The sequence below is a fragment of the Pongo pygmaeus genome, chromosome 19 (genome assembly GCF_028885625.2).
Source record: "Pongo pygmaeus isolate AG05252 chromosome 19, NHGRI_mPonPyg2-v2.0_pri, whole genome shotgun sequence".
NCBI classification, from domain to species: Eukaryota; Metazoa; Chordata; class Mammalia; order Primates; family Hominidae; genus Pongo; species Pongo pygmaeus.
Genome location: NC_072392.2, coordinates 45572538 through 45596289, shown reverse-complemented (window position 1 = coordinate 45596289; position 23752 = coordinate 45572538). Strand labels below are relative to the sequence as shown.

The window sequence follows — 23752 nt, the reverse complement described above, 5'->3', positions numbered from 1 at the left end:
TTTTGAGACGGAGTCTCGCTCTGTCACCCAGGCTGGAGTGCAGTGGCACCATCTTGGCTCACTGCAAGCTCCGCCTCCCAAGTTCACGCCATTATCCTGCCTCAGCCTCCCGAGTAGCTGGGACTACAGGCGCCCGCCACCACGCCCAGCTAATTTTTTGTATTTTTAGTAGAGACGGGGTCTCACCGTGGTCTTGATCTCCTGACCTCATGATCCGCCCACCTCGGCCTCCCAAAGTGCTGGGATTATAGGAGTGAGCCATCACACCCGGCCAGAGCTAAAGTTTTGAAGGTAAAATGATACTTCATTGAAAAAATAAGACACTCATGCATCAAAAGTAAGTCTCTAGTCCCTCCAGTCTTACCTTGTAATAATGCAATACCTTGCCTTAGTATTTAGTATGGTTAAACAAAAAATTTCTCTCCAACTTATTTGCCTCTGAATAGTAAATCAGTCTCCCAGTAACACTGGAATGTTATTATTTTTTAAATCTCCAGAAACAAATATGTGCTGTTTGTCTTCTGAAGTCCTCTGTGTACTAAACCATGCTTGCCTGCTGTGGCGTTTAGCAGAGCGTCAGTGCACACTGGATGTTGCCTCACTTTTGTAGATCTAGCCTCGTGTGGCCTAACGCTAACCAGCAGCAGCTCTGTTTAATCAATAACCAGGTCTCCCGTTCTGGGCTAATAATTTCCCAGCAGGCGCACAATTCCCTGATCATTGATGGTGCCTACAACAAATATATTATTCAGTGGGCAAATAGTGTTTGTGTGTTGATAGGATACTGAAGTAATAGTTCGGAGATGTGGGTTCCAGTTTCTACTTCATCTATGACTTAAGTGACCCTGAGAAAGTTATTTTATGAGTTGTTCCGTATGAAAAGACTGGGAATGTGTATAGGCCTTAATTTATAAGGTCTGTTAGGATATAATGAGATACTTAATAGCATACAGAGCCCATTCTCCAAGACTCTATTTAATTCCTCAACCAGAGCTCAAAGACCTCCATGATGAAGGGGCATCTGCTTTCAAATCACAGTCTTTATTCTCTGATCAACATCTTATAAGGCTAAGAAGTTCCAGTTATTAATTGCACTGCAAAGTTGGGAAGGGCCTGGAAGAGCAGCACCTTTGAGCCTCACAGGTTGGGTTTGGGTTGCCCAGTTGAGGACAAACTCTCCCCATCCCCACCCCCATATATGTACACACACACTGATACCATGTCACAGCTAATCGGTTTCACATCAATTTTCGTCAAAAACCATCTGCATTTCTATTTCTTATAGATGAAGGTCAGAGAGGATGTGACTTTTAAGATCTCATAGTTAGTGATGGGGCTAAGATCAGACTCAAATTAGTGCTCTTTTTGCCATACATTATTTGCCTTTTCCTAATCGCTGTCTGAGATGATACTAAACAATGTCCATTTTTGACTCCAAAATGTAAAGGATTTTAACAAAAAGGTGGGGGTTTCAGGGAATCTCTCTTCAGAGCTGCTGGGGTGCACAACTGCATGGGGGGAGCCATGCACATTATCTACAAATGGCACCCTTTAAATTTCACTGCACAGCCTGCACAGAGCTAACACCCTCAGCAGCCTTCTCTCCCTGTATCCGTTAAGAACAAGTATCTGAAAATAGGGTAGCAAAAGGTAAAGTCATTAATTGCCCAGGACACATACAGGAAGACCCTGATTCTGCAGCTGGCGAAATGTGATGTAGGTGATGGCATAGGGGCTGTGAAGCTAGTTGACCATCATGATTAATTTTTTTTTTTTTTTTGAGACCAAGTCTCACTTTGTTGCCCAGGCTGGAGTGCAGTGGCGTGATCTCAGCTCACTGCAACCTCCACCTCCTGGGTTCAAGCAACTCTCCTGCCTCAGCCTCCCGAGTAGCTGGGACTACAGGCACGTGCAATCACACCCAGCTAATTTGTGTATTTTTGTAGAGATAGGGTTTCTCTATGTTAGCCAGGCTGGTCTCAAACTCCTGACCACAAGTGATCCGCCTGCCTTGACCTCCCAAAGTGCTAGGATTATAGGCGTGAGGCACCGTGCCCGACCTCCCATGACTAATTTTATGTTCAAATTTCTTTTATAGTCAGGTAGGATAGATTTTAAATTCTAAGCATAACTCGAGTCTTTCCTCCCACTGTAATTTGAAGAACCCAATTGTGAGGAGAAAACAAAGAATCTTTTTTTAGAGACGGAGTCTCCTTATGTTGCCCAGGCTGGACCCCAAAATCCTGGGCTCAAGCAATCATCCCACCTCAACCTCCTGAGTAGGGGGGAACTATAGGCATGAGCCTTTATGCCCTAGAAATCTTGTTTTTTAATCCCATTGAGTTACTCCAAATTCAGGTGGGTATATTGAAAATACTGGAGATGAGGTCTGGGATCTAATCCTGGCTCTGCAAGCCAAAGTCTAGCTCTGTCACCTAGGCTGGAATGTAGTGGTATGATCATGGCTTACTGCAGCCTCAACCTTCCAGGCTCAAGCGATCCTCCCACCTCAGCCTCCCAAGTAGCTGGGACTACAGGCATGTGTCACCATGCTCATCTAATATTTTTATTATTTTTTTGTAGACAGGGTCTCACTATGTTGCCCAGGCTGGTCTCAAACTCCTGGTCTCAAGCAATCCTTCCATCTCAGCCTCTCAAAGTGGTAGGATTGTAGGCATGAGCCACTGCACCTGGCTGCCACACAGCTGTTTGAGGCAAGCAAATTAAACACTATAGAAATGTTAATCTCAAAATAGTTCAAATATCGACATTCTAGGAGTTAAAAAACTGCCACTTTAAGTCTTCTTTTCAATATGGTAGGTAACCTAAATTATACTTTATACTTTTTTTTTTTTTTTTCTTTTTTGAGACGGAGTCCTGCTCTGTAACCCAGGCTGGAGTGCAGTGGCGCGATCTCGGCTCACTGCAGGCTCCGCCTCCTGGATTCACGCCATTCTCCTGCCTCAGCCTCCGGAGTAGCTGGGACTACAGGCGCCCGCCACCGCTCCCGGCTGATTTTTTGTATTTTTAGTAGAGACGGGGTTTCACCGTGGTCTCGATCTCTTGACCTCGTGATCCACCCGCCTCGGCCTCCCAAAGTGCTGGGATTACAGGCGTGAGCCACCGCGCCCGGCACAACCTAAATTATACTTTTAAAAATGATACTTAAAACTATTTTCTTGGCTGGGTGTGGTGGCTCACGCCTGTAATCCCAGCACTTTGGGAGGCCGAGACAGATGGATCATCTGAGGTCAGGAGTTGGCAACCAGCTTGGCCAAGATGAAGAAACCCCATCTCTACTAAAAATACAAAAATTAGCTGGGCTTGGTGGCACACACCTGTCATCCCAGCTACTTCAGAGGCTGAGCCACGAGAACCACTTGAACCTGGGAGGCGGAGGTTGTTGTGAGCCAAGATCACATCACTGCACTCCAGCCTGGGTAACAGAGAGAGGATGCCTCAAAAACAAAAAACAAACAAAAAACCCAAAAGCTATTTTTTTTTTTTTTGAGAAGGAGTCTCACTCTGTCACCCAGGCTAGAGTGTAAGTGGCCTGATCTTGGCTCACTGCAACCTTTGCCTCCCAGGTTCAAGTAATTCTCCTGCCTAGGCCTCCTTAGTAGCTAGGATTACAGGCACCCACCACCTGGCTAATTTTTGTATTTTTATTATTATTTTATTTATTTACTTATTTTTAAATTTTGAGACGGAGTCTCGCTCTGTCGCCCAGGCTGGAGTGCAGTGGCACGATCTCGGCTCGCTGCAAGCTCTGCCTCCCGGGTTCACGCCATTCTCCTGCCTCAGCCTCCCAAGTAGCTGGGACTACAGGCGCCCACCACCATGCCCGGCTAATTTTTTGTATTTTTATTAGAGACGGGGTTTCACCATGTATTTTTAGTAGAGATGGGGTTTCACCACGTTGGTCAAGCTAGTCTCAAACTCCTGACCTCAGGTGATCTGCCTGCCTCAGCCTCCCGAAGTGCTGGGATTACAGGTTGAGCGATCACGTCCGGCCCTATTTTCTTTTTAAATTAAAAAACATAAATCCCAGCCCCTGAGCATTTATTTCCCCCTCTGAATTAGTCTTCTGACAAAAAAAAAAAAAAAAAAAAAAAGTCAGTGTTTTAAACAGGACTTGACTCCACGGTTTACTGCCCCCACATAGGGCTAAAATGTGACGATTTTTCAAATCTAGGGAGATAAGCCCAGATAAGACTACCTTTTGAGGCTTTGTACAAGACCAAGAGAACTGCTTACATTTATGGCTCCGTGTGTCGGAGTTGTAGTTATGCAGACCACAAGGTAGAAATAAAACGTAAGAACTTGCATCAAGCAGTCAGAATTCCAACTAGAATAATCTCACACCCAGAACACAATAGGCCACTTCACTCTGGGCAGACAAAAGGCGAGCCAATTAGACTAGAGGGTTTTTTTTTTTTTTTTTTTTGAGACAGAGTCTCACTCTGTCACCCAGGCTGGAGTGCAGTGGCACGATCTCGGCTCACTGCAAACTCCGCCTCCCGGGTTCAAGTGATTCTCCTGCCTCAGCCTCCTGAGTAGCTGGGATTACAGGCGCGCGCCACCACACCCAGCTAATTTTTGCATTTCTAGTAGAGACAGGGTTTCGCCATGTTGGCCAGGTTGGTCTCGAACTCCTGACCTCAGGTGATCCACCAACCTTGGCCTCCCAAAGTGCTGTGAGCCACCGCACCTGGACGAGGGTTTATATCTTTTATCAGATGGTACACTCTTACCACCTGAGTGGTAATCCCATTTTTGTAACCCCAACACTCAGTACACTGCCTAAGGTTCAGTAATTATCCAATAGTCACTCAATAGAGAGTTTATCTTCATGGGAATAAAATTGCTTAAAAAAACTGGACAGACACTGTGTACTAAAATTACTTTATTACAGTTGATTTTTTTAAACATTTCCTTTGCTATGATACAAAGGATACTTACAAACAAAATATTACATATGACCTTGTTTTCGCTCTTATGTTCTGACAACTTGGTAACAGCTTTAAATGCACAATCTATACAATTAATACAGGTTATATATGAACTATAAGGTATGCTGAACCAGAAGAATACTGACAATATACTGTACAATAAGCCTTACCAGTTAGTGCTGTGGACCATTTATACCAAAAGGAAAATGCACATCTGTACAGTCACCTTTACCAGCTGGTGCTGACAGAGAGGGAGAGGCTTCTTCCCCAATGCAACCCTTGATAAGCCTCCACTGTGAGCGTTTGGTCCAAAAATCGAGAGGACAATGTGTATTTAAAATTAGTTATTGGTAAAGTGGTAGAACATCACACTTTCGACACGATACTCTCTCAAAAAAGTATCAGTCCCAGTTTTAAAAGACCACAAGTTCTTTGTCCACTATGAAAACCCTACAGGCTCAGGGGGTTTGGGAGATGAGAAGATGAAGGCTGCCAAAAAAGGAGGCAAGAAACCAAGCCAAAATCTAGGTCTTGCAAAATCATCATTTTTCCCTTCACCAAAGGGAACTAGAAATGTACAAATTCATTGATGAACCTCAATGATAGCATTATCAGTTAGCTGATAACCCTCATTTTATCTGGACCCCTGACTTGTGGGAATAACTGAAATACATTGTGGATAACAGACAGATACCACTTTTAGAAAAGAACCTCTTACTTAATTAACATATTCCCTTTAGCCACCACAGCTGGTCCTGGGCTATTACAGGTGTGCATTCATCGCTCAATGGTCTACTCAGAAATGATAAGGTTACAGCTTTTTTTCTTTTCTTTTTTTTTTAAGTAAAAAAGCAATTGACTGAAGCATTTTCTTTTTTTAGGTAAATAGCAAAAATAAAAATAAAAACCAACCCTGGCATTTGCACAAATAATGCAAATGGAGTGATATGGCCTTTAAGGAAGGGGTTAGTAGAAAGGAAGAGGGAAGTGAAGAAAATCCAGAGAAAATGATGTACTAATTTATTTCTTTTAAAAAATTTCTACATGTGCAAAAAAATCATGCTGTTTGAGGAAAACAAAGGGAAATGAGTACATAAAACTAAAAACATAAATATGTTTGGGTGACTGGTAAAAGTAGAAACCAACCTGGGTTACAAAAAGGATTATACATTCAAGATGCTCTTAAACCCAGTGGGATAACTTATGTTAAAACTGTGTTAATAGTTACGTTAAAAATCTCAAGTTTGTTCTTAAATCTTCACAATACAAGCAAAGCTGTTTTAAAATATACACTATACATATTTCTCATAGTCTCTTCAACCTCATTAATGCGCATTAGGCTTTTTCATATACTAAAACAAGGGGGTTCTGAAAGCTAAATTGCTCATAGTAACCCATCCATTATTTAAATGGTTGTCTTAAGTTTTAAGTGGGCTAAAAAACTTTAGCAGACTTACATAAATAGGATTTAGCAACACAAGTGTTAATTTAAAAAACTCTAAAGCATTTACAAATTATCAGATTGGAACAGTTCGGGGAAGTTATGTGCACTATACTTTAAATGTTATTTACATCCGACCATTGCTTTTGCAAAATTTTCCCTAAAAAATAAAACAAACAAAACAAAACAAATTTGGAGAATTAACCTGTTCTAGCAGAGAAGGATCATAAAAGAACAGGTAAAATGAGAACAAAATTATCTTCTAATAGAAACCCCACACATCCTTCTCTTTTCTTGGATTTTACCCTATGAAACCACCTGCAGCTCCTAATAGGCTCATATATAAGGTGTCAAGGTGTGATAAAATACCTTTTCAGATAAATTACTGGCCTTAAGAGGACTTCTTTTTTTTTTTTTAAATGTTTTCCCACCTGTGTCTCTGGCTTGGATTATTCTTGGACACATGTAATTAATTGGAGGGGCACTCCTAAGTAGGCACAATTCCCATTTAATGTGGAATAAAAGGCATAAAATGCTGTTAGGAAGAAGGGTGGTGGTTTCTTTGATATTGTGAAATGCAAAGAAGGACAGCAGCACATTTGGAATGGGAACCAAAAGAGAGCTGTCTGGCAATATACCAGGACAGCCAACATCTTGGTAAGTTATATATACATTTGTCTATGACAAAGGAAAAAGTGTTGGAAGGGTTCCAATAGCCCCGGGGTTTTTGGATATGAGCCAAATGGTCACATAGACCACCCAGAATCTGCAAATGTTGGGCAGTTACATCCTTTAAAGTCACCTAATTCAGTCCACGACCATGTGCAATTTACGGTAACAATGTTCATGCCCAGGCAATGTATTTGGGGTCAGAAAAAGCAGAATGTGCCACTGAGAGAAACCTGTTCCCTATATAACTGGTCTTCATGCTTTCAAGTGGCCTTAATATACCTTGGATACTAAGCCAAGCCATGCAAAAGCAAAGAGCACACACTTTTCATTAACATTGGTATCTCATTTCTAAACCACTGACCTCAGAGTTGCCATAGAAACATATTAACACGAGTACTGAAAGCATACAGGGTTCACGGATTTCTAAGAAATGCATTTCCCTTGTCTATGTTCATCAGCCTTTAATACTTTGGCTACAAGGCATATCAGAGAAAGGGAGGTTAAATTGGGTAATGACAAAAGAACATATGTAACTCTGGAAATAGGAAAAATGTTCCAGAAACGGGATCAATGTGCCAGCAATAAGCATAGTTCATTTCATTTGAAAATTCAGTTAAAGAGCCCAATAAACAGTTCCAAACCATGTTATCACCTGCATAATTTACATAAACATTAAAACACTTGCACTTTATAGACAAAACACACTTTTGTAAACATGGCCACTGGGGGAGAGAGGCTCCCTACCTCATTCATGATTGAGGACATGTGATCATTTATATTAAATAAAATTATTTCACTGCAAAATATCTCAAACCTGACCAATGATTAAGCTTCATTTCCCCCTGTTTAACATTTAAGTATTAATTCTAAAAATGTCACCTAGGATGGTTTCAGGGTTAGATGCTAGGACCACAACTGGTAATGACAGCAACTTCTCTCTAGCTGGCACAGACCTATAAACTTTAGTACAAAAACAAAAAAATACAGAAACTAGGTCAATTTGTTAGCTACATATTTACAGATAATTACATGATTTTTCACTCACAAGTGCTAAACACTTTGAGTGAAAGAAAACTGTGCAGGTTGAATTACCCGTACTTTGGGGGGAATTCTGGGCATCAAGATACCCTTTTTCATTCATTCAAAAGTCTCATCTTCTCTCCACTTTTTCATGACAAACTACCTACAGATGTTCAGATTAGTATATCCAGTGGGCATCCTGGTGTTTCAGTGAGGATTAACCTTTTTCTCTATTTAAAGAATTCCTTGTATATTTAAAAACAAAACAATACAATCACACAGACATATATAAAAAAAAATACACCTCTGAAACTTCAAAAAGTTTAGATTGCTGGGAAACAGTTAACAGTGATGGTGACATAGTAAATGGCTCCCCAGTTTTAATTCTCTGCCTTTATTTTCTTTAAAGGATATCTATCTTTGGGTGGGTAGGAAGTGCAAGTTTAAGAAACCCACAACAGGCAGATAAGGTGCATACTAATTTATATACTTCTTATGATCTAAAGACTACTGTTAAGCTAAATGGAGTCTCTTCCCTTGTATGAGTAAAATTTTGGAAATCTGAATACGAACAAGGAGGAAAACATTAGTCAACATGACTTTAAAGGGAACTACCAGAATTCAGCAGAAAATATAAATGCACAATAAAGGAAGAGTTCTCAGCTTCACTTTCTTTTTCTAGACAGTGTTTAATAAAACTTCTTTACAAATTAATAGTCATTTCCAATGCAGACCTATTGTAGTGATTTCATAAAAGTGCAGACAACATAACCAGACACAGCAAAACAGACTTCAATCAGTAGTCCTTGCATACAAGAGGCAAGTCCGCTAAGTGTACAGCCAACTCTTCATCCTTTAAGGAATCTGAGGATGGGAAATTTCCAGTTCTTATAAACTAAGAGTGAGTGAGTCTCTTTTAAAAGGCAATGCTGCAACCTGGTTGGGGGCACTATCAAGTTAGATGGGGGAAAACAAAACAGATAATTTGTTTTTCTTCAATAATGGTCTGTATTTTGGTAAACAGCTCAAAGATGACAGCCCAAGTTTTGACATTGCTCTTGGAGAAGGCTCTTTTCTATCTAAGATAAGAGAACCTCTTCTTCCATCATTATAGGAGATTCACACTTATATACCTTAAATATATTATTTTTTGATTTGAATACAGAAGACACTTCACATTGTGAGCATAGGACAAAATGCAGGACCATATAAATCTCCAAGGAAAAAGTTAATGTGTTGGGGCAAATCTCTACTTGAATAGTAGTGGCTCAGAAGTGGTGGAAGGTGCACAAAGAACTTACTATTAGCAAGCAAGAAGAGGCAGGTAAAGGGAGAAAGCCCCTCACCCAATACCAAGTCCTTCTCTCCCAGTGGCCATTTCCTGTTGATTTTACAGTTTAGGAGAATCTTAGATGCTTTAGCAGTAATTCCTTTCTTGGCTGTTTTGATCCTCAGCAAAGTATATAATTATTAGTATTAATGGAGTAAAAAAAGTAAGAGGATCAATGGTATCACTACTAAGAAATACACATAGAAAGCACATAAAGATTGTGTGATTTACTGGTTCTTTTTTTTTTTTATCATCTTTGCAGAGGAATCACCATCAGTGTTCTTACTTTCCATGGTTCATTTCTCTCTGCATTACTTATCTTTTATTGCATCACAACACAAACTCACAGAAACACTAACTGGCTCCTTCCCCAGCACCATTTTACTGCACTGCAACTTATGATTCCAAATTTTACTTAATGTCCTCTCCACTCACACAAGTGCTAAGAGGGGATTAAAAAGGAAAAAGGAAAAGACTGCATCTAATGACCACCTTCTCATAAACATCAACGCAGAGTACTCATTCTTAAGAAACACATGCATTCTTGCCTTAACTGAGGACTGAAATAACAAAACCAAACAAAAATAACAGAACTTTAAGTGCCCTGATGGAAATGTACAGTATGAGTTACATCCATCCATCTATCTATACACACATATAGACACTCATATGTATATACAATATATACATACAAATGATAATAGCTATACCAAAAATGTGCATATTTAACACAGTTTTAAAAAGCCAGTAGATCATGGTATAATACAATTTATTTCCACTAGTGAATGGCACAAATGGAGAAATGCAAAGGAGGTGTTTCAAGTACAATGAAGTCATTTTTCACAGGTGAAAATAAATAGTATTATTCCAGTGTCCAACACAATGTATTCTACAAAAGTTTAAAATGCCAGACATTTAGTACTTACAGAAATAGAAAGTTACTAAAGTCTGCTTTATGGTCTCAAAAAGACACTCATAGAGTTTTCAACTTTTGAAAAGGGGGTGAGAAAAAAATTGGTGGAAGCAGGAGGGAGTGTCCAGGATAGTTTCTTTAGTGTACTGAATGTTTACCTGATGTCTAGGCAACCAAAAATCATAATGACTATGCTAAAATGTTCCATTTACCAACAAATCCTTGTCCTAGAGTACTAAGCATATTACACCAGTGTGTACGGCTTCAAATATAAGACTCTTTATCTCTAGGTATTGAAATGGCAAATAAGAATTGCAGCTCTGAAAATATAATATAAACACATTTTTCAGATAACATTATACAAATAAAAATACTTTTGGATACTAGAATTTGGGGTTAGAGCTGACTTCAATAAGGGGAGGAAAAAATATGTGCAAAGGGAAGGGAGCTCAATTTGGAATAATGTATTTCAAAGTATGTGGCTTTGCATTTTTAAAATGCTAACCAAAAAAAATGGGAGATAGAGTGACCCCAAGGAACTTTTTACAGCCAGCCTCTGGATACCAGATATAGCATTTACAACTTCTGATATGCTAGACAAATTTTCCATACTTTTAATTTTCTTAAAGACATATATAGTGAGTGAACACCAACACTGGGAAGGAGGTAGTGTTAATTTGATCAAATATTGATATTTGCCCACTGATTCAGAAAGTGCTTGCTCTTTTTTTAGGATATCTCAAAAGCTTTCCAATTTTTCTGCTACAAGCTTTGCTCTATGATGGTTCCTACTATGTATGAGATTCCTCAGAAGCTAGATCTCACAAACATATACAAACCAATTAATTTGAATCATTTTTTGCAAACTGTATATACTTTAAAGTTAACTTAAAGATAAAATCCAGGTATAGTCATGACCTACATGTAAAACTGGTGGCCAAATAAATACATTAGATACAAAACCCTACTGGAGATATGAATGGACTCAGTAACTCTCAATTTGACTAATTTAAGTCCACAATTGGACTTTAAAAGGTACCACCAATAATATTTTGGGTTTGAAAGAGTTTTGTATGCACAAGTGATCTGCTTCCCTATTCCACCCATCCAGTAGTACAGAGCAGCCAGATCTATGAATAATTTTTAAGGGTATCAAATTATATTTTTGACATTTTATTAAATTCTAAAGCTCTTATCATTTTACACCAAATAGGTAATTTCTCAATTTGTTGGAAACGCTATAATACCTGAATGCAAAAAAGATACTGAGATGACTAAAAGCCCCTTTCACTGATATTACAAGTACATGTCATGTCACGTTTACCTAAAAACTGGTGACCTGGAGCATGGGCCGAAAGAACACATAAGAGTGCTTCTTGAAACACTGCCTAAAATTTTGTGTGAACTCTATGGTGATCTTGGTTTTAAAAACATTTACATTAAAACATTAATTTTCTTCCAGTTTCCTTAAAATGAATCTCAGAAACTCCTACAGGTGAGGATTCATGGCAACTCGACTGACATACCTGGGAAAGACTTAAAATTTGGTTGAGAAAACCAGGACTTCAACAGTGATAGATTGATTACTATTTGGTCATTAGTTTGGTCTAGGCAAAGAGTGCCATTGAGAGGGACTTAGAGAGTTCTACCTTGGAGCCCTCTGACTATAGGAAAAGCAGGATCCAGAGTTAGCAGCAAGGATTCTTCAAGACAACTTGGAAGGGAGCAGGACAATAACTTGTAAGAAACTCTGATTTGTCACTGAAAAGGATATTTTTCTTCAAGTCATACTCACAGCTTCCTACCCACCTCCAACACAATTTCTATACAAGAAATGGAAAACCAAGAAAATAACTGATTTTTTAGCATTGGGTTCATCCTTCATTGTACAACAAAACATAATGAAACAAAACATGTGCCCCCTGAAAAAAAAGAGTTAGCTTTCGTCAAGAGATTCCCTGACCGCTATAACTTAACTTTTACTTTTTTTTTTAATTGGCCAAACTTCCTAGTTCCTTTTCAGTAGTACTTTAGCACTGAGGCTTGAGACTTGTGAAGTGGTGTTTCCTATTGTGTGATGTTAACTTGATGCCAAATGGTCACTAAGTCTCAACGAACTAGAAGTTTGTAAAGTACTGCAGCAACGAATACAGCAATTAATAATAGAGGACCTGCACATGCAGCAAAATCTACAGTGGTGATGAAGATTAGTCAGCAGCTGGTAAAGTCACTGGCTCAGTGACTCCTGGTTCACTGTGGCAACTAAACATTTAAATAATTGGCTATTCTACTTGTAAACAGAAAATCACATAAGCCAAAAGGAGATAACAATTATGTCTATGTAGTGTGACGAGAATTTCAATAGATGGCAATTTGCAAATATGGCATCAAATACCTCTGGCATTTGATTTGTATTGGCTATATGTCTTTGTTTTTGTACAAACAAAGTAAAAGTACTGTTTGGGGTCTTGGGCATTATAGAGCTTAGCTAGGATGAGATACCACAGTATAAGCAACAAAACGTCAGGACATGTAAGCTTCATCTCCTCACTCTGCTGCGGGACATACCCACCATATGAACTTTCGGGGCCCCTCTCACCCTTCTGGTCTTCCCCATTGAAGGCTCACAGGTTTGTTAATGCAATCCCCACACAACTTGTGATCTCCTTAAGTACCCCCATCTTATCGTAATACAAAGAAGGCACAATTGAATGGACAAAAATCACTCACAAGCCTATGACGCATTCAGGAAAAAAAAAAAACTAAGTTGTTTTCTACTCTCTGAAAAAGTCAATGCAGTCCTTTTGTGTTCATGGATTTCTACACTTGATCTTAGCCAAAAGGCCGAGAAGCAATCTGTTCCTGGATTTCTGCTTTCTTTTTTTAGTCCAAATGAGGCTGAGAAGTCAGATCAATTTAATAACAAATAAATACATTGGTGAGGGGATGCAGGTGTGTACCAATAATAACTTATTTCAACATATGCTGCCTGCTGTGAGTGGCTCATAAGAATTTGGGATATGGGATAAAAAGGCTTTAGATCTTTTCAGAAACTTCTTAGGATACAGACACCCAAAAGTGATAACTGAAGCCATTTTGCTACGTTCTATTTTTGCAGTGTTCAGAAAAATCCCCTATCTAGCCAATTCTTTTCACCACATGCATAATACATGTGTATGTGTGTGTATATATATATATACACACACATACACATTTATTTTTAATATCAACTCCACTTTTCAGAATTTCCCCAAAAACAAACAAACCCGGCAGCCAAGTACTATGACATCCCAATTAGTAAACACAAAACACAACGCTTTACAAAAATGAATAAAATATACCATATGCACTCAGCTTCCACACTGTAGTACCCAAGTGAGGAGGCTGCTGTGGCGATGTCTGTAGGCAGTTTCTTTTGGCAGACAGCTCCAGCGGAATTGCCACTCTCAATTATTAAGTTATGTATAAGACATGTGTGACCCATTGGATATTTGTGAAGTGACACTCGTGCTTCTGCTCATGCCCTGCTCCGTCCGTCCCCCAGAAGCTGTCCGCCTCAGAGCCTGGGGGCTATTGCGGACTCCCATACTGCTACCTCGAGGTACCCCTTGCATTGGCCCTGAAGGGTGACCCCATGGCTGGGGTCCACCTTGCATTGGATGGCCCCAAGCTTGTGGTGGGCCACCCATGGGATGACCCCAGTGAGGTCCTGGACCCCCAGTAGGGTTGTGTGACCAACCAGAAGCTCCCGGGTAGCTGTGGCTGAATGCCTCAGGGGAGAGATTAGAAAGGACCATATTACTAAAACCTAGTCTCATGCTTTCAGAGTCAAAAGCTTCAATCTCTCTGGCTTGACGTTCCAACAGGCTTCGTATTCGTTCTGTGCGCTCATTCTGCAAAGCCAACATCTCTTCTTCAATCTGTTGGAGATTAGACAAAGAAAGAAAAATGAAAGCCAATTTATTATTTTTAAGTCTATAAATAAAGGAAGCAATAATTATTCAGCTTTGAAGTGGCTATTTTACGGATGTACATTTGTCCATGAGTTTCAAATTTTATTTAAATTTTTTCCCTTTAATTTATTAAAAAATCTTTAAAGTTTTTATATATTTGGGGGCACAACTGCAGACTTTTTTACATGCATGTATTGCGTAGTGGTGAAGTCTGGGCTTTTAGTGCACCCATAACTTGAATAGGGAACACTATACCCAATAGGAAATTTTTCAACCCTCACTCATCTCCCACCCTCCCACCTTCTGTAGTCTCTAGTGTCTATTATTTGATGCTATGGATATACATTTAAAAATTAAGGCCGGGCGCAGTGGCTCACGCCTGTAGTCCCAGCACTTTGGGAGGCTGATGCGGGCGGATCATGAGGTCAGGAGATCGAGACCATCCTGGCTAACATGGTGAAACCCCGTGTCTACTAAAAATACAAAAAATTAGTTGGGCATGGTGGTGGCGGGCCCCTGTAGTCCCAGCTACTCAGGAGGCTGAGGCAGGAGAATGGCGTGAACCCGGGAGGTGGAGCTTGCAGTGAGCCGAGATCGTGCCACTGCACTCCAGCCTGGGCGACAGAGCGAGACTCCGTCTCACAAAAAAAATAAAACATAAAATAAAATAAATAAATAAATAAAAAGAGATGTCCCTTAGGAATCAGCATAATTCATATATTTTTAAAATGTGTAAAATCAAGTTCCTTTTTTTTTTTTTTTTTTTTTTTTTTTTGAGACGGAGTCTTGCTCTGTCGCCTGGGCTGGAGTGGAATGTCACTATCTCAGCTCACTGCAACCTCCGCATCCTGGGTTCAAGCGATTCTCTAGCCTCAGCCTCCCATGTAGCTGGGATTACAGGCATGTGCTACCACATCCAGCTAATTTTTGTATTTTTAGTAGAGACGGGGTTTCACCATGTTGGCAAGGCTGATCTTGAACTGCTGACCTCAGATGATCCTCCCACCTCAGCCTCCCAAAGTGCTGGGATTGAGGATTTGAGATAATAGGGGAAATTTAGACATGCATTTAAAAATTATTATGAATTCTGTTAGATATCACAGTGGAATTATGATTACATTAAAGTCAAAAGTCCTATCTGGGCTGGGCACGGTGGATCATGCCCATAATCTCAGCACTTTGGGAGGCTGAGGCGGGTAGATCACTTGAGGTCAGAGTTCCAGACCAGCCTGGCCAACATGGTGAAACCCCATCTCTACTAAAAATACAAAAATCAGCCAGGCACGGTGGCACATGTCTGTAATCCCTGCTTCTTGGGAGGCTGAGGCAGGAGAATCACTTGAACCTGGTAGGCGGAGGCTGCAGTGAGCAGAGATCACACCACTGCACTCCGGCCTGGGCGACAGACTGAGACTCCATCTCAAAACAAACAAACAAATAAACAAACAAAACAAAAATTTTTTTCATGGGAAGCAAATACAAATAAAAAATTGCAATGGGATGGGTTAAGATATTTATAAGGTACTACAGAAATAAAAAATGTATCGAGGCCGGGCGTGGTGACTCATGCCTGTAATCTCAACATTTTGGGAGGCCGAGGTGGGTGGATCACTTCAGGTCAGGAGTTTGAGACCAGCCTGGCCAAGATGGTGAAACCTCGTCTCTACTAAAAATACAAAAATTGGCCAGGCGTGGTAGCTCATGCCTGTAATCCCAGCACTTTAGGAGGCTGAGGCGGGCAGATCACTTGAGGTTGGGAGTTCGAGACCAGCCTGACCAACATGGAGAAACCCCGTCTCTAGTAAAAATACAAAATTAGCCGGGCGTGTTGGCACATGCCTGTAATCCCAGCGACTTGGGAGGCTGAAGCAGGAGAATCGCTTGAACCTGGGAGGCGGAGGTTGCGGTGAGCCGAGATAGCACCATTGCACTCAAGCCTGGGCAAAAAGAGTGAAACTCTGTCTCAAAACAAAAATAAAAACAGAAACAAGAAACAAACAACCAACCCAAAAACAAAAAGAAAAATTAGCCGGGAGTGGTGGCAGGTGCCTGTAATCCCAGCTACTCAGGAGTCTGAGGCAGGAGAATCACTTGAACCTGGGAGGCAAAGGTTGCAGTGAGCCGAGATCGGGCTACTGCACTCCAGCCTGGGCAATAGAGTGAGACTTAGTCTCAAAAAAAAAAAAAAAAAAATATTGAATGGTTTGCTCTATAGGGCAGGAAAAGTGGAGCAAATAAGTCTCAAAGAAGATGGTACAGACATACAGACATTTGGTATCTTTCCCTGAGAAGAATATTCCATGTTTAAGTCCTCCTTCAACCTTCACATAAAATGCCTAATGCCTCTTTAATAACATGTTTTAGAATAACAATTTTCAAACTCTTCTTACTCCAGTCCATCCTGGCCTGTTTGTAATTTCTCCCAAACATTTCTTATTTTATCATTTCTCCATGCCTTTACACATTCCTTGTGTTCCTGGTTAACCTATTCTTCCTTCAGAAAGCACTCTTTATACCATCTCCCTGAGATTTCTTTGCCCCACTTTCCCTCCGCTATAGAGTAAATCACTCCTATACTTTTGTATTTCTGCGATACTTTATAAATCTGTTATTATATTTTGCCACATTCTACTGCAATTTTTGCTTTTTTTTGAGACAGGGTCTTGCTCTGTCTCCCAGGCTGGAGTACAGTGGCACGATCTTGGCTCGCTGCAACCTCCACCTCCCAGACTCAGGCTATCCTTCCACCTTACCCTCCTGGGTAACTGGGTATTTCTACTAAAAATACAAAAATTGGCCGGGTGCGGTGGCTCACGCCTGTAATCCCAGCACTTCAGGAGGCTGAGGCACAAGGATCACCTGAGGTCGGGAGTTTGAGACCAGCCTGACCAACATGGAGAAATCCCATCTCTAGTAAAAATACACGATTAGCCGGGCATGGTGGCACATGCCTGTAATCCCAGCTACTCGGGAGGCTGAAGCAGGAGAATTACTTGAACCCAGGAGCCAGAGGTTGCAGTGAGCCGAGATAGTGCCATTGCACTCCAGCATGGGCAACAAGAGTGAAACTCCGTCTCAAAAAAACAAAAAAACACAACAAAACAAAAAACAGGCATGCACCACCACACCCAGCTAATTTTTTGTATTTTTGGTAGAGAGGAGGTTTCACCATGTTGCCTAGGCAGCTCTCAAACTCCTGATCTCAAGCGATCCGGCCTCTTCGGGAATTTTTTGTTTCCTATGCAAAAATATGTTTGTTTGTTGTTTTCTGAGACAGGGTCTGGTCTGTTGCCCAGGCTGGAGTGCAGTGGTGCAATCTTGGCTCACTGCAACCTCTACCTCCCAGGTTCAAGCAATCCTCCACACCCCAGCCTCCAGAGGAGCTGGTACTACAGGTGCACACCACTACATCCAACTAATTTTTGTATTTTTTTTTTTGTAGAGACGGGGTTTTGCCATGTTGCCAAGGCTGGTCTCAAACTCCTGAGCACCAAGAGATCCGCCCCCCTCGGCCTACCAAAGTGCTGGGATTACAGTGTAAGCCACTGCACCCACCCCCAAATTTTAATTCTTATTTAAAAACACTACTAACCATGATGTTAATACTAAGTGAAATCTTGAGAGAAAATTAAATGAGATGATAAAAAAAGGTCATTTATACTCCGGAAATGCTACTACTTTTCATACATTTCACATATAATTTAACATGTATAGTTGTATTGTTATCTAAAAATTTAATGTAAATGAAGGATGAGAAACATTGAAACAAGACTTCATGTACATGTGAGGCTCATTTTGTCTCAAACTAGATGAACAATTTTTGGTTCACTTGGAGACTTACAACAATCTTCAAACAGAATGATTTTTCATCTAGAATCAACTAACATTCACTCCAGTTCCATTTCTATTTATTTTCAGATGTCTCCTTCTTATCTGTATGTACAACCGGCAAGCATAAAGTGCAGAAGTCACAGCTTTTAGGATTTTACAAAGTTTTTGTAGAGAGGTACAGGGTCTTAGTGATTGCTAATTGACCCCAGCCTGCCTTGTAGTCACATACTTCTCTTGAAAGGCAAAATATTAGCCATAAAAACCAAGTAACATCTTGAAGTACTATAGATGTACCATCCTATTGTTCTTTTACTCTTTTAAATACTAAATAATTGTATGCATTTTTCCATTATGAAATGAATAAAACCATATTTAAAAAAAGAAACAGAGAAAAAAATCAACCTATCACATTAACATAGCCACTACTAACATTACTTCAAGTAGGATTTGTCTTTTAAAATTTTGTTCAACACACCATAAACATTTTTCCATATTAATACTGGTTTTTCAGACATCATTTAAATGGCTGAATAAGATTTTTTTATTGGCTTGGCCATGTTTACCTTTTCTTTTTTTTTTTTTTTTTGAGATGGAGTCTTGCTCTGTCACCAGGCTGGAGTGCAGTGCAGTGGCGTGATCTCAGCTCACTGCAACCTCTGCCTCCCATGTTCAAGCGATTCCCTTGCCTCAGCCTCCCGAGTAGCTGGAATTACAGGCACGCACCACCATGCTGAGCTAATTTTTGTATTTTTAGTAGAGACAGGGTTTCACCACGTTGGCCAGGCTGGTCTTGAACTCCTGACCTTGTGATCGGCCTGCCTCAGCCCCCCAAAGTGCTGGGATTACAGGCGTGAGCCACCGCACCCAGCTGTATCTCTATTTTAAATAGTTAGGTTGTTTTAAACTATTATAAAGTTGTTATAATTAACATATTTATGCAGTTTTTTTTTCCTGTAATTTGGATTTCTTTTCCTTTTTCGCTGTAATTTGGATTTCTTTTCCTCAAAGTTTTAAACACTTAACATTTACAAGGCTAAATATACAACTCCAGGCGCAGCGGCTCATGCCTGCAATCCCAGCACTTTGGGAGGCCGAGGTGGACAGACTGCTTGAGCCTAGGAGTTTGAGACCATCCTGGGCAACATGGAGAAACCCCATTTCTACCCTTACCCCCTCCAAAAAAAAAAAAAAATCGGTGGTCATGGTAGTGCAGCATGCCTGTAGTTGTGAGGCTGAGGTAGGAGGACCGCTTGAGCTTGGGAAATGGAGAACGCAGTGAGCTGAGATTGTACCACTGGACTTCAGCCTGGGCAACAGAGTGAGACTCTGTTGACACTTGAAAAAAAACAAGTATATATACACCCAACTCCAAATTGCTTTCCAAGATGTATTAGCACTGTATAAAAGTGTCACTGCACCTTCACCAATGAGTACTGATTTTATGCCTGCATTGTAATGGCTTTGTGTTAACATGCAGTTTTTGGTTAGGATATTAAATAAGACTAAGATGCTAATTAGTGCTGTTTAACTGTTAACCACTAGGTGGAGCTAAAATTAAACCATACTTTAATAGTGCCGATATTTCTCTCATAACACCATTCTTGAAATATTATGGGGAGTTTTCCATTTCGTGATAATACTGAATCCTAACAGAGAACTTTAGATTAAATTTTAAATATAGAAGTTGGAATGAGACGGCCGGGAGCTGTGGCTCACGCCTGTAATCCCAGCACTTTGGCAGGGCGAGGCGGGCGGATCACGAGGTCAGGAGGTCGAGATCATCCTGGCTAACATGGTGAAACCCCGTCTCTACTGAAAATACAAAAAAATTAGCCAGGCGTGGTGGTGGGCACCTGTAGTCCCAGGTACTCGGGAGGCTGAGGCAGGAGAATGGCGTAAACCCAGGAGGTGGAGCTTGCAGTGAGTACAGATCACGCCACTGCACTCCAGCCTGGGCAACACAGCCAGACTCCGTCTCAAAAAAAAAAAAAAAGTTTGAATGACACAGATTTAGGAAATTTGCACATGGAACAAACTATATTTTTCAAAATTTATGTTTCTATCTTTTTCATCTTATTTAATTAATTAATTTATTTATTTGAGATGGAGTCTTGCTCTGTTGCCCAGGCTGGAGTACAGTGGTGTGATCTTGGATCACTGCAAGCTCCGCCTCCTGGGTTCATGCCATTCTCCTGCCTCAGTCTCCCAAGTAGCTGGGACTACAGGCACCCGCCACCATGCCTGGGTAATTTTTTGTATTTTTAGTAGAGATGGAGTTTCACCGTGTTAGCCAGGATGGTTTCGATCTCCCCTGACCTCATGATCCGCCCACCTTGGCCTCCCAAAGTGCTGGGATTACAGGCGTGAGCCACCACGCCCCGGCCTCTCATCTTATTTTTTGAGACGGAGTCTTGCTCTGTCGCCCAGGCTGGAGTAGAGTGGTGCCATCTCGGCTCACTGCAACCTCCGCCTCCCAGATTCAAGGGATTCTCCTGCCTCAACCTCCGGAGTAGCTGGGATTACAGGCGCCTGCCACCACGCCTGGTTAATTTTTGCATTTTCAGTAGAGATGGTGTTTCACTATGTTGGCCAGGCTGGTCTTGAACTCCTGACCACAGGCGATCCGCCCCCGCCCTCGGCCTCCCAAAGTGCTGGGATTACAGGCGTGAGCCACTGTGCCTGGCCTTATCTTTCTCACCTTGAATGAGAAATAAAATTGAGATAATATTTAGATGAAAATACCTCTCAAAGAAGCCAGTAATAAAGACAGCTGTGCTAGAGAAATAGTAACATCTTATATCTTATTTAGGTGATTTTTTTAAAGATTTTTTTTTTTTTTTTGAGACAGGGTCTCGCTTTGTAACCCAGGCTGGAGTGCAGTGGCATGATCTCAGCTCACTGCAGCCTCAACCTCCTGGGCTCAAGCGATCCTCTCACCTAAACCTCCCTAGTCGCTGGGACTATAGGCGTGTGCCACCACACTTGGCCAATTTTTGTATTTTTTGTAGAGGCAGGGTTTTGCCATGTTGCCCAGGCTGGTCTTGAACTCCTGAGCTCAAGCGATCTGCTTGCCTCCGCCTCCCAAGTGCTGAGATTATAGGCATGAGCCACAACACCTGGTTTAAAAGATATTTTTTACTTTAATAAGGCATTGTATTTTTATCACAGGAAATATAGGAAATAGAGGAAAAATCTACAGGCCTATGGTCCAGAAACAATGACAACTTTAGGAAGATCATTAGGTAAGTATTAAATGCAATAACCGACGGACCTAAAACTACATCAGCTGTTGGGAATTTAAGACTCAAGAGTTCTGGAATGTATCTCTGAATCCTGGATACAACTGATAATTGACCACTGCTTTGTTTATTTATTTATTTATTTATTTATTTTGAGACAGGATCTTGCCCTGTTGCCCAGGCTAGAGTGCAGTGGTGCAGCCATGGCTTATTGAAGCCTCAACCTTGTAGGCTCAATCCATCTTCTCACCTCAGCCTCCCAAGTAGCTGGGACCACAAGAAGCAAGCCACCACACTCAGCTAATTTTTAAATATTTGTAGAGATAGGGTCTCCCTGTGTTGCCCAGGCTGGTCTCAAACTCCTGGGCTCAGACGATCTTCCCGCCTTGGCTTCCCAAAGTGCCGGGAGGCCTAAGCCCAGCCTAATCTACCCCTTCTTGCAACAAATGCCTTTCTTCTCTTTACCTCTCAAAATCTTCTGTCCATCGCCCTTTCCCTAATACACACACACACACACACACACACACACACACACACACCTTAGTATCCTGAAGGATGGAGATTTGGGGATTCTAGTTCTATTTTCTAATATATCTGACAAGAATAATTCAGAAAAAGTAAAGATGTACATCTAGAAATAACATTTTTTCAGCCTGACTTTTCACCTGTGTGGAACTGATTTTACCTTCTGTCCCTCAGTAATCCTCTACCAATCTGTATAGCTCCAGGCCAAGGATATATGAGTAAGGTAAATATTCCTGATCCTTTGTCCCTGGCTCTCTCAGGCAATTAATGCAGCTCTCTTTCTTCACTAGTTAAGTCTTTCTCCAACCTCCTTAGGTAGAGCAAGCTAGGAACACAGAAGTGAGGAAAATGGAGCCAGATCTGCTACTCTCAAATTCAACTGACTGTCTTCACACACCCATATCTTTTCTCTAGCAATTACTACTTAATTATATTCTCTTGATTTCTGGAGCTCATTAATGATAAGGTTCATCAGTGAATCAGTAATTTTAAAGAAAAATCTGCTGCCATAACTAGAATTCAGGAAATGTGGTATTGTGAAAGAAATCTAATGTGATCTCTGCCAACATGAAAATATATTTATAAAACGCTTTTGACAAAAGCTAATTCGAAAACAATGATTTTTCCTTCTGTTACTTATACCTTTTGTTCTAAGAGTGCCCTCCGGAGGGAGACCCTCTGTTCAAGCTCGCGAAGCTCTCGATCATGTTGTGCCTCAGCTTGCATCTTGATTTTGCTCTGATATGCATTCAACAGCTCCAGTTCCTGCTGCAGCTGCATCTTCAAAACCTGGCACTCTGCTTCCTGTGCTTCATCCAAACGCAGCTGAGACAGAGAGAGACAGAGAGGAAAAAAAAAAAGATAGATCCTAATGTTAGCTATCAATTCATGACCTATGGAAAGGAGGAGGAGTGTTAGAAGATAGACTACTCTTTTTTAGTTTAGACAATTTTTCTCTCTTGTATCTTGGAGTAAACATCTCTGAAAAAGAAACGCAGAATAACCAATAATATCGTTATGAAGATAAAGCTATCATAAGCTATTTGGAAGATGCCTGAATAACCGTATTTTTCTTAAGAAAAACCTAGAATCTCATTAGATCTCTGAATCTCTTCCTCTCTAGTGAAAATAACTGTAGAACAAAGACCAGCAAACTATAGTCTACAAGCAAAGTATGGGCAGGCGCCTGTTTTGTTGTTATTTTTTTCAGCCCATGAGCTAAGAATGGTGTTTTCATTTTGAAAGGGTTACATATTGCCGGGCGCGGTAGCTTACGCCTGTAATCCCAGCACTTTGGGAGGCCGAGGCGGGCAGATCACGAGGTCAGGAGATTGAGACCATCCTGGCTAACACGGTGAAACCCCGTCTCCACTAAAAATACAAAAAATTAGCCGGGCGTGGTGGCAGGCGCCTGTAGTCCCAGCTACTCAGGAGGCTGAGGCAGGAGAATGGCGTGAACCCGGGAGGCGGAGCTTGCAGTGAGCTGAGATCGTGCCACTGCACTCCAGCCTGGGTGACAGAGCGAGACTCCGTCTCAAAAAAAAAAAAAAAAAAAAGAAAGGGTTACATCTTAAGCAGTTATATAAGTACCCACATAATAGCCTTAGTTTTGCCTCCTGCCTAAAAAGTCTTATCTGGCCCTGTTTTTTTTTTTTTTGAGACGGAGTCTCGTTTTGTTGCCCAGGCTGGAGTGCAACGGCGCAATCTCGGCTCACTGCAACCTCTGCCCCTGGGGTTCAGGTGATTGTCCCGCCTCCGCCTCCAGAGTAGCTGGGATTATGGGTGCCCACCACCACGCCTGGCTTATTTTTGTATTTTTGGTAGAGATGGGGTTTCGCCATGTTGGGCAGGCTGCTCTCGAATTCTTGACCTCAGG

At 41.1% G+C, this 23752-nt stretch overlaps 1 protein-coding gene and 1 non-coding gene across 4 annotated transcripts in view; both read right to left on the bottom strand.

The window, feature by feature from the left end:
• Positions 1 to 4888: 4888 nt before the first annotated feature.
• The window catches only part of TAOK1 (TAO kinase 1), a 162483-nt gene continuing 143619 nt past the window's right edge, over positions 4889 to 23752 (bottom strand). For 2 of the 3 annotated variants that reach the window (XM_063656104.1, XM_063656105.1), the window contains exons 19-20: positions 22519 to 22701; positions 4889 to 14248 (exon numbers count right to left, since the gene is read on the bottom strand). In XM_063656104.1, coding sequence (XP_063512174.1) covers positions 13787 to 14248; positions 22519 to 22701 — 645 coding nt within the window. In that variant the 3' untranslated portion in view covers positions 4889 to 13786. Of the gene's footprint in view, positions 14249 to 22512; positions 22702 to 23752 lie in introns of those variants that run through there. The other variant, XM_063656106.1, reaches the window with a different exon arrangement.
• LOC129018571 (U2 spliceosomal RNA) lies at positions 12998 to 13184 on the bottom strand. The gene has a single exon (XR_008495378.1). It is a non-coding gene; the product is annotated as a U2 spliceosomal RNA (small nuclear RNA).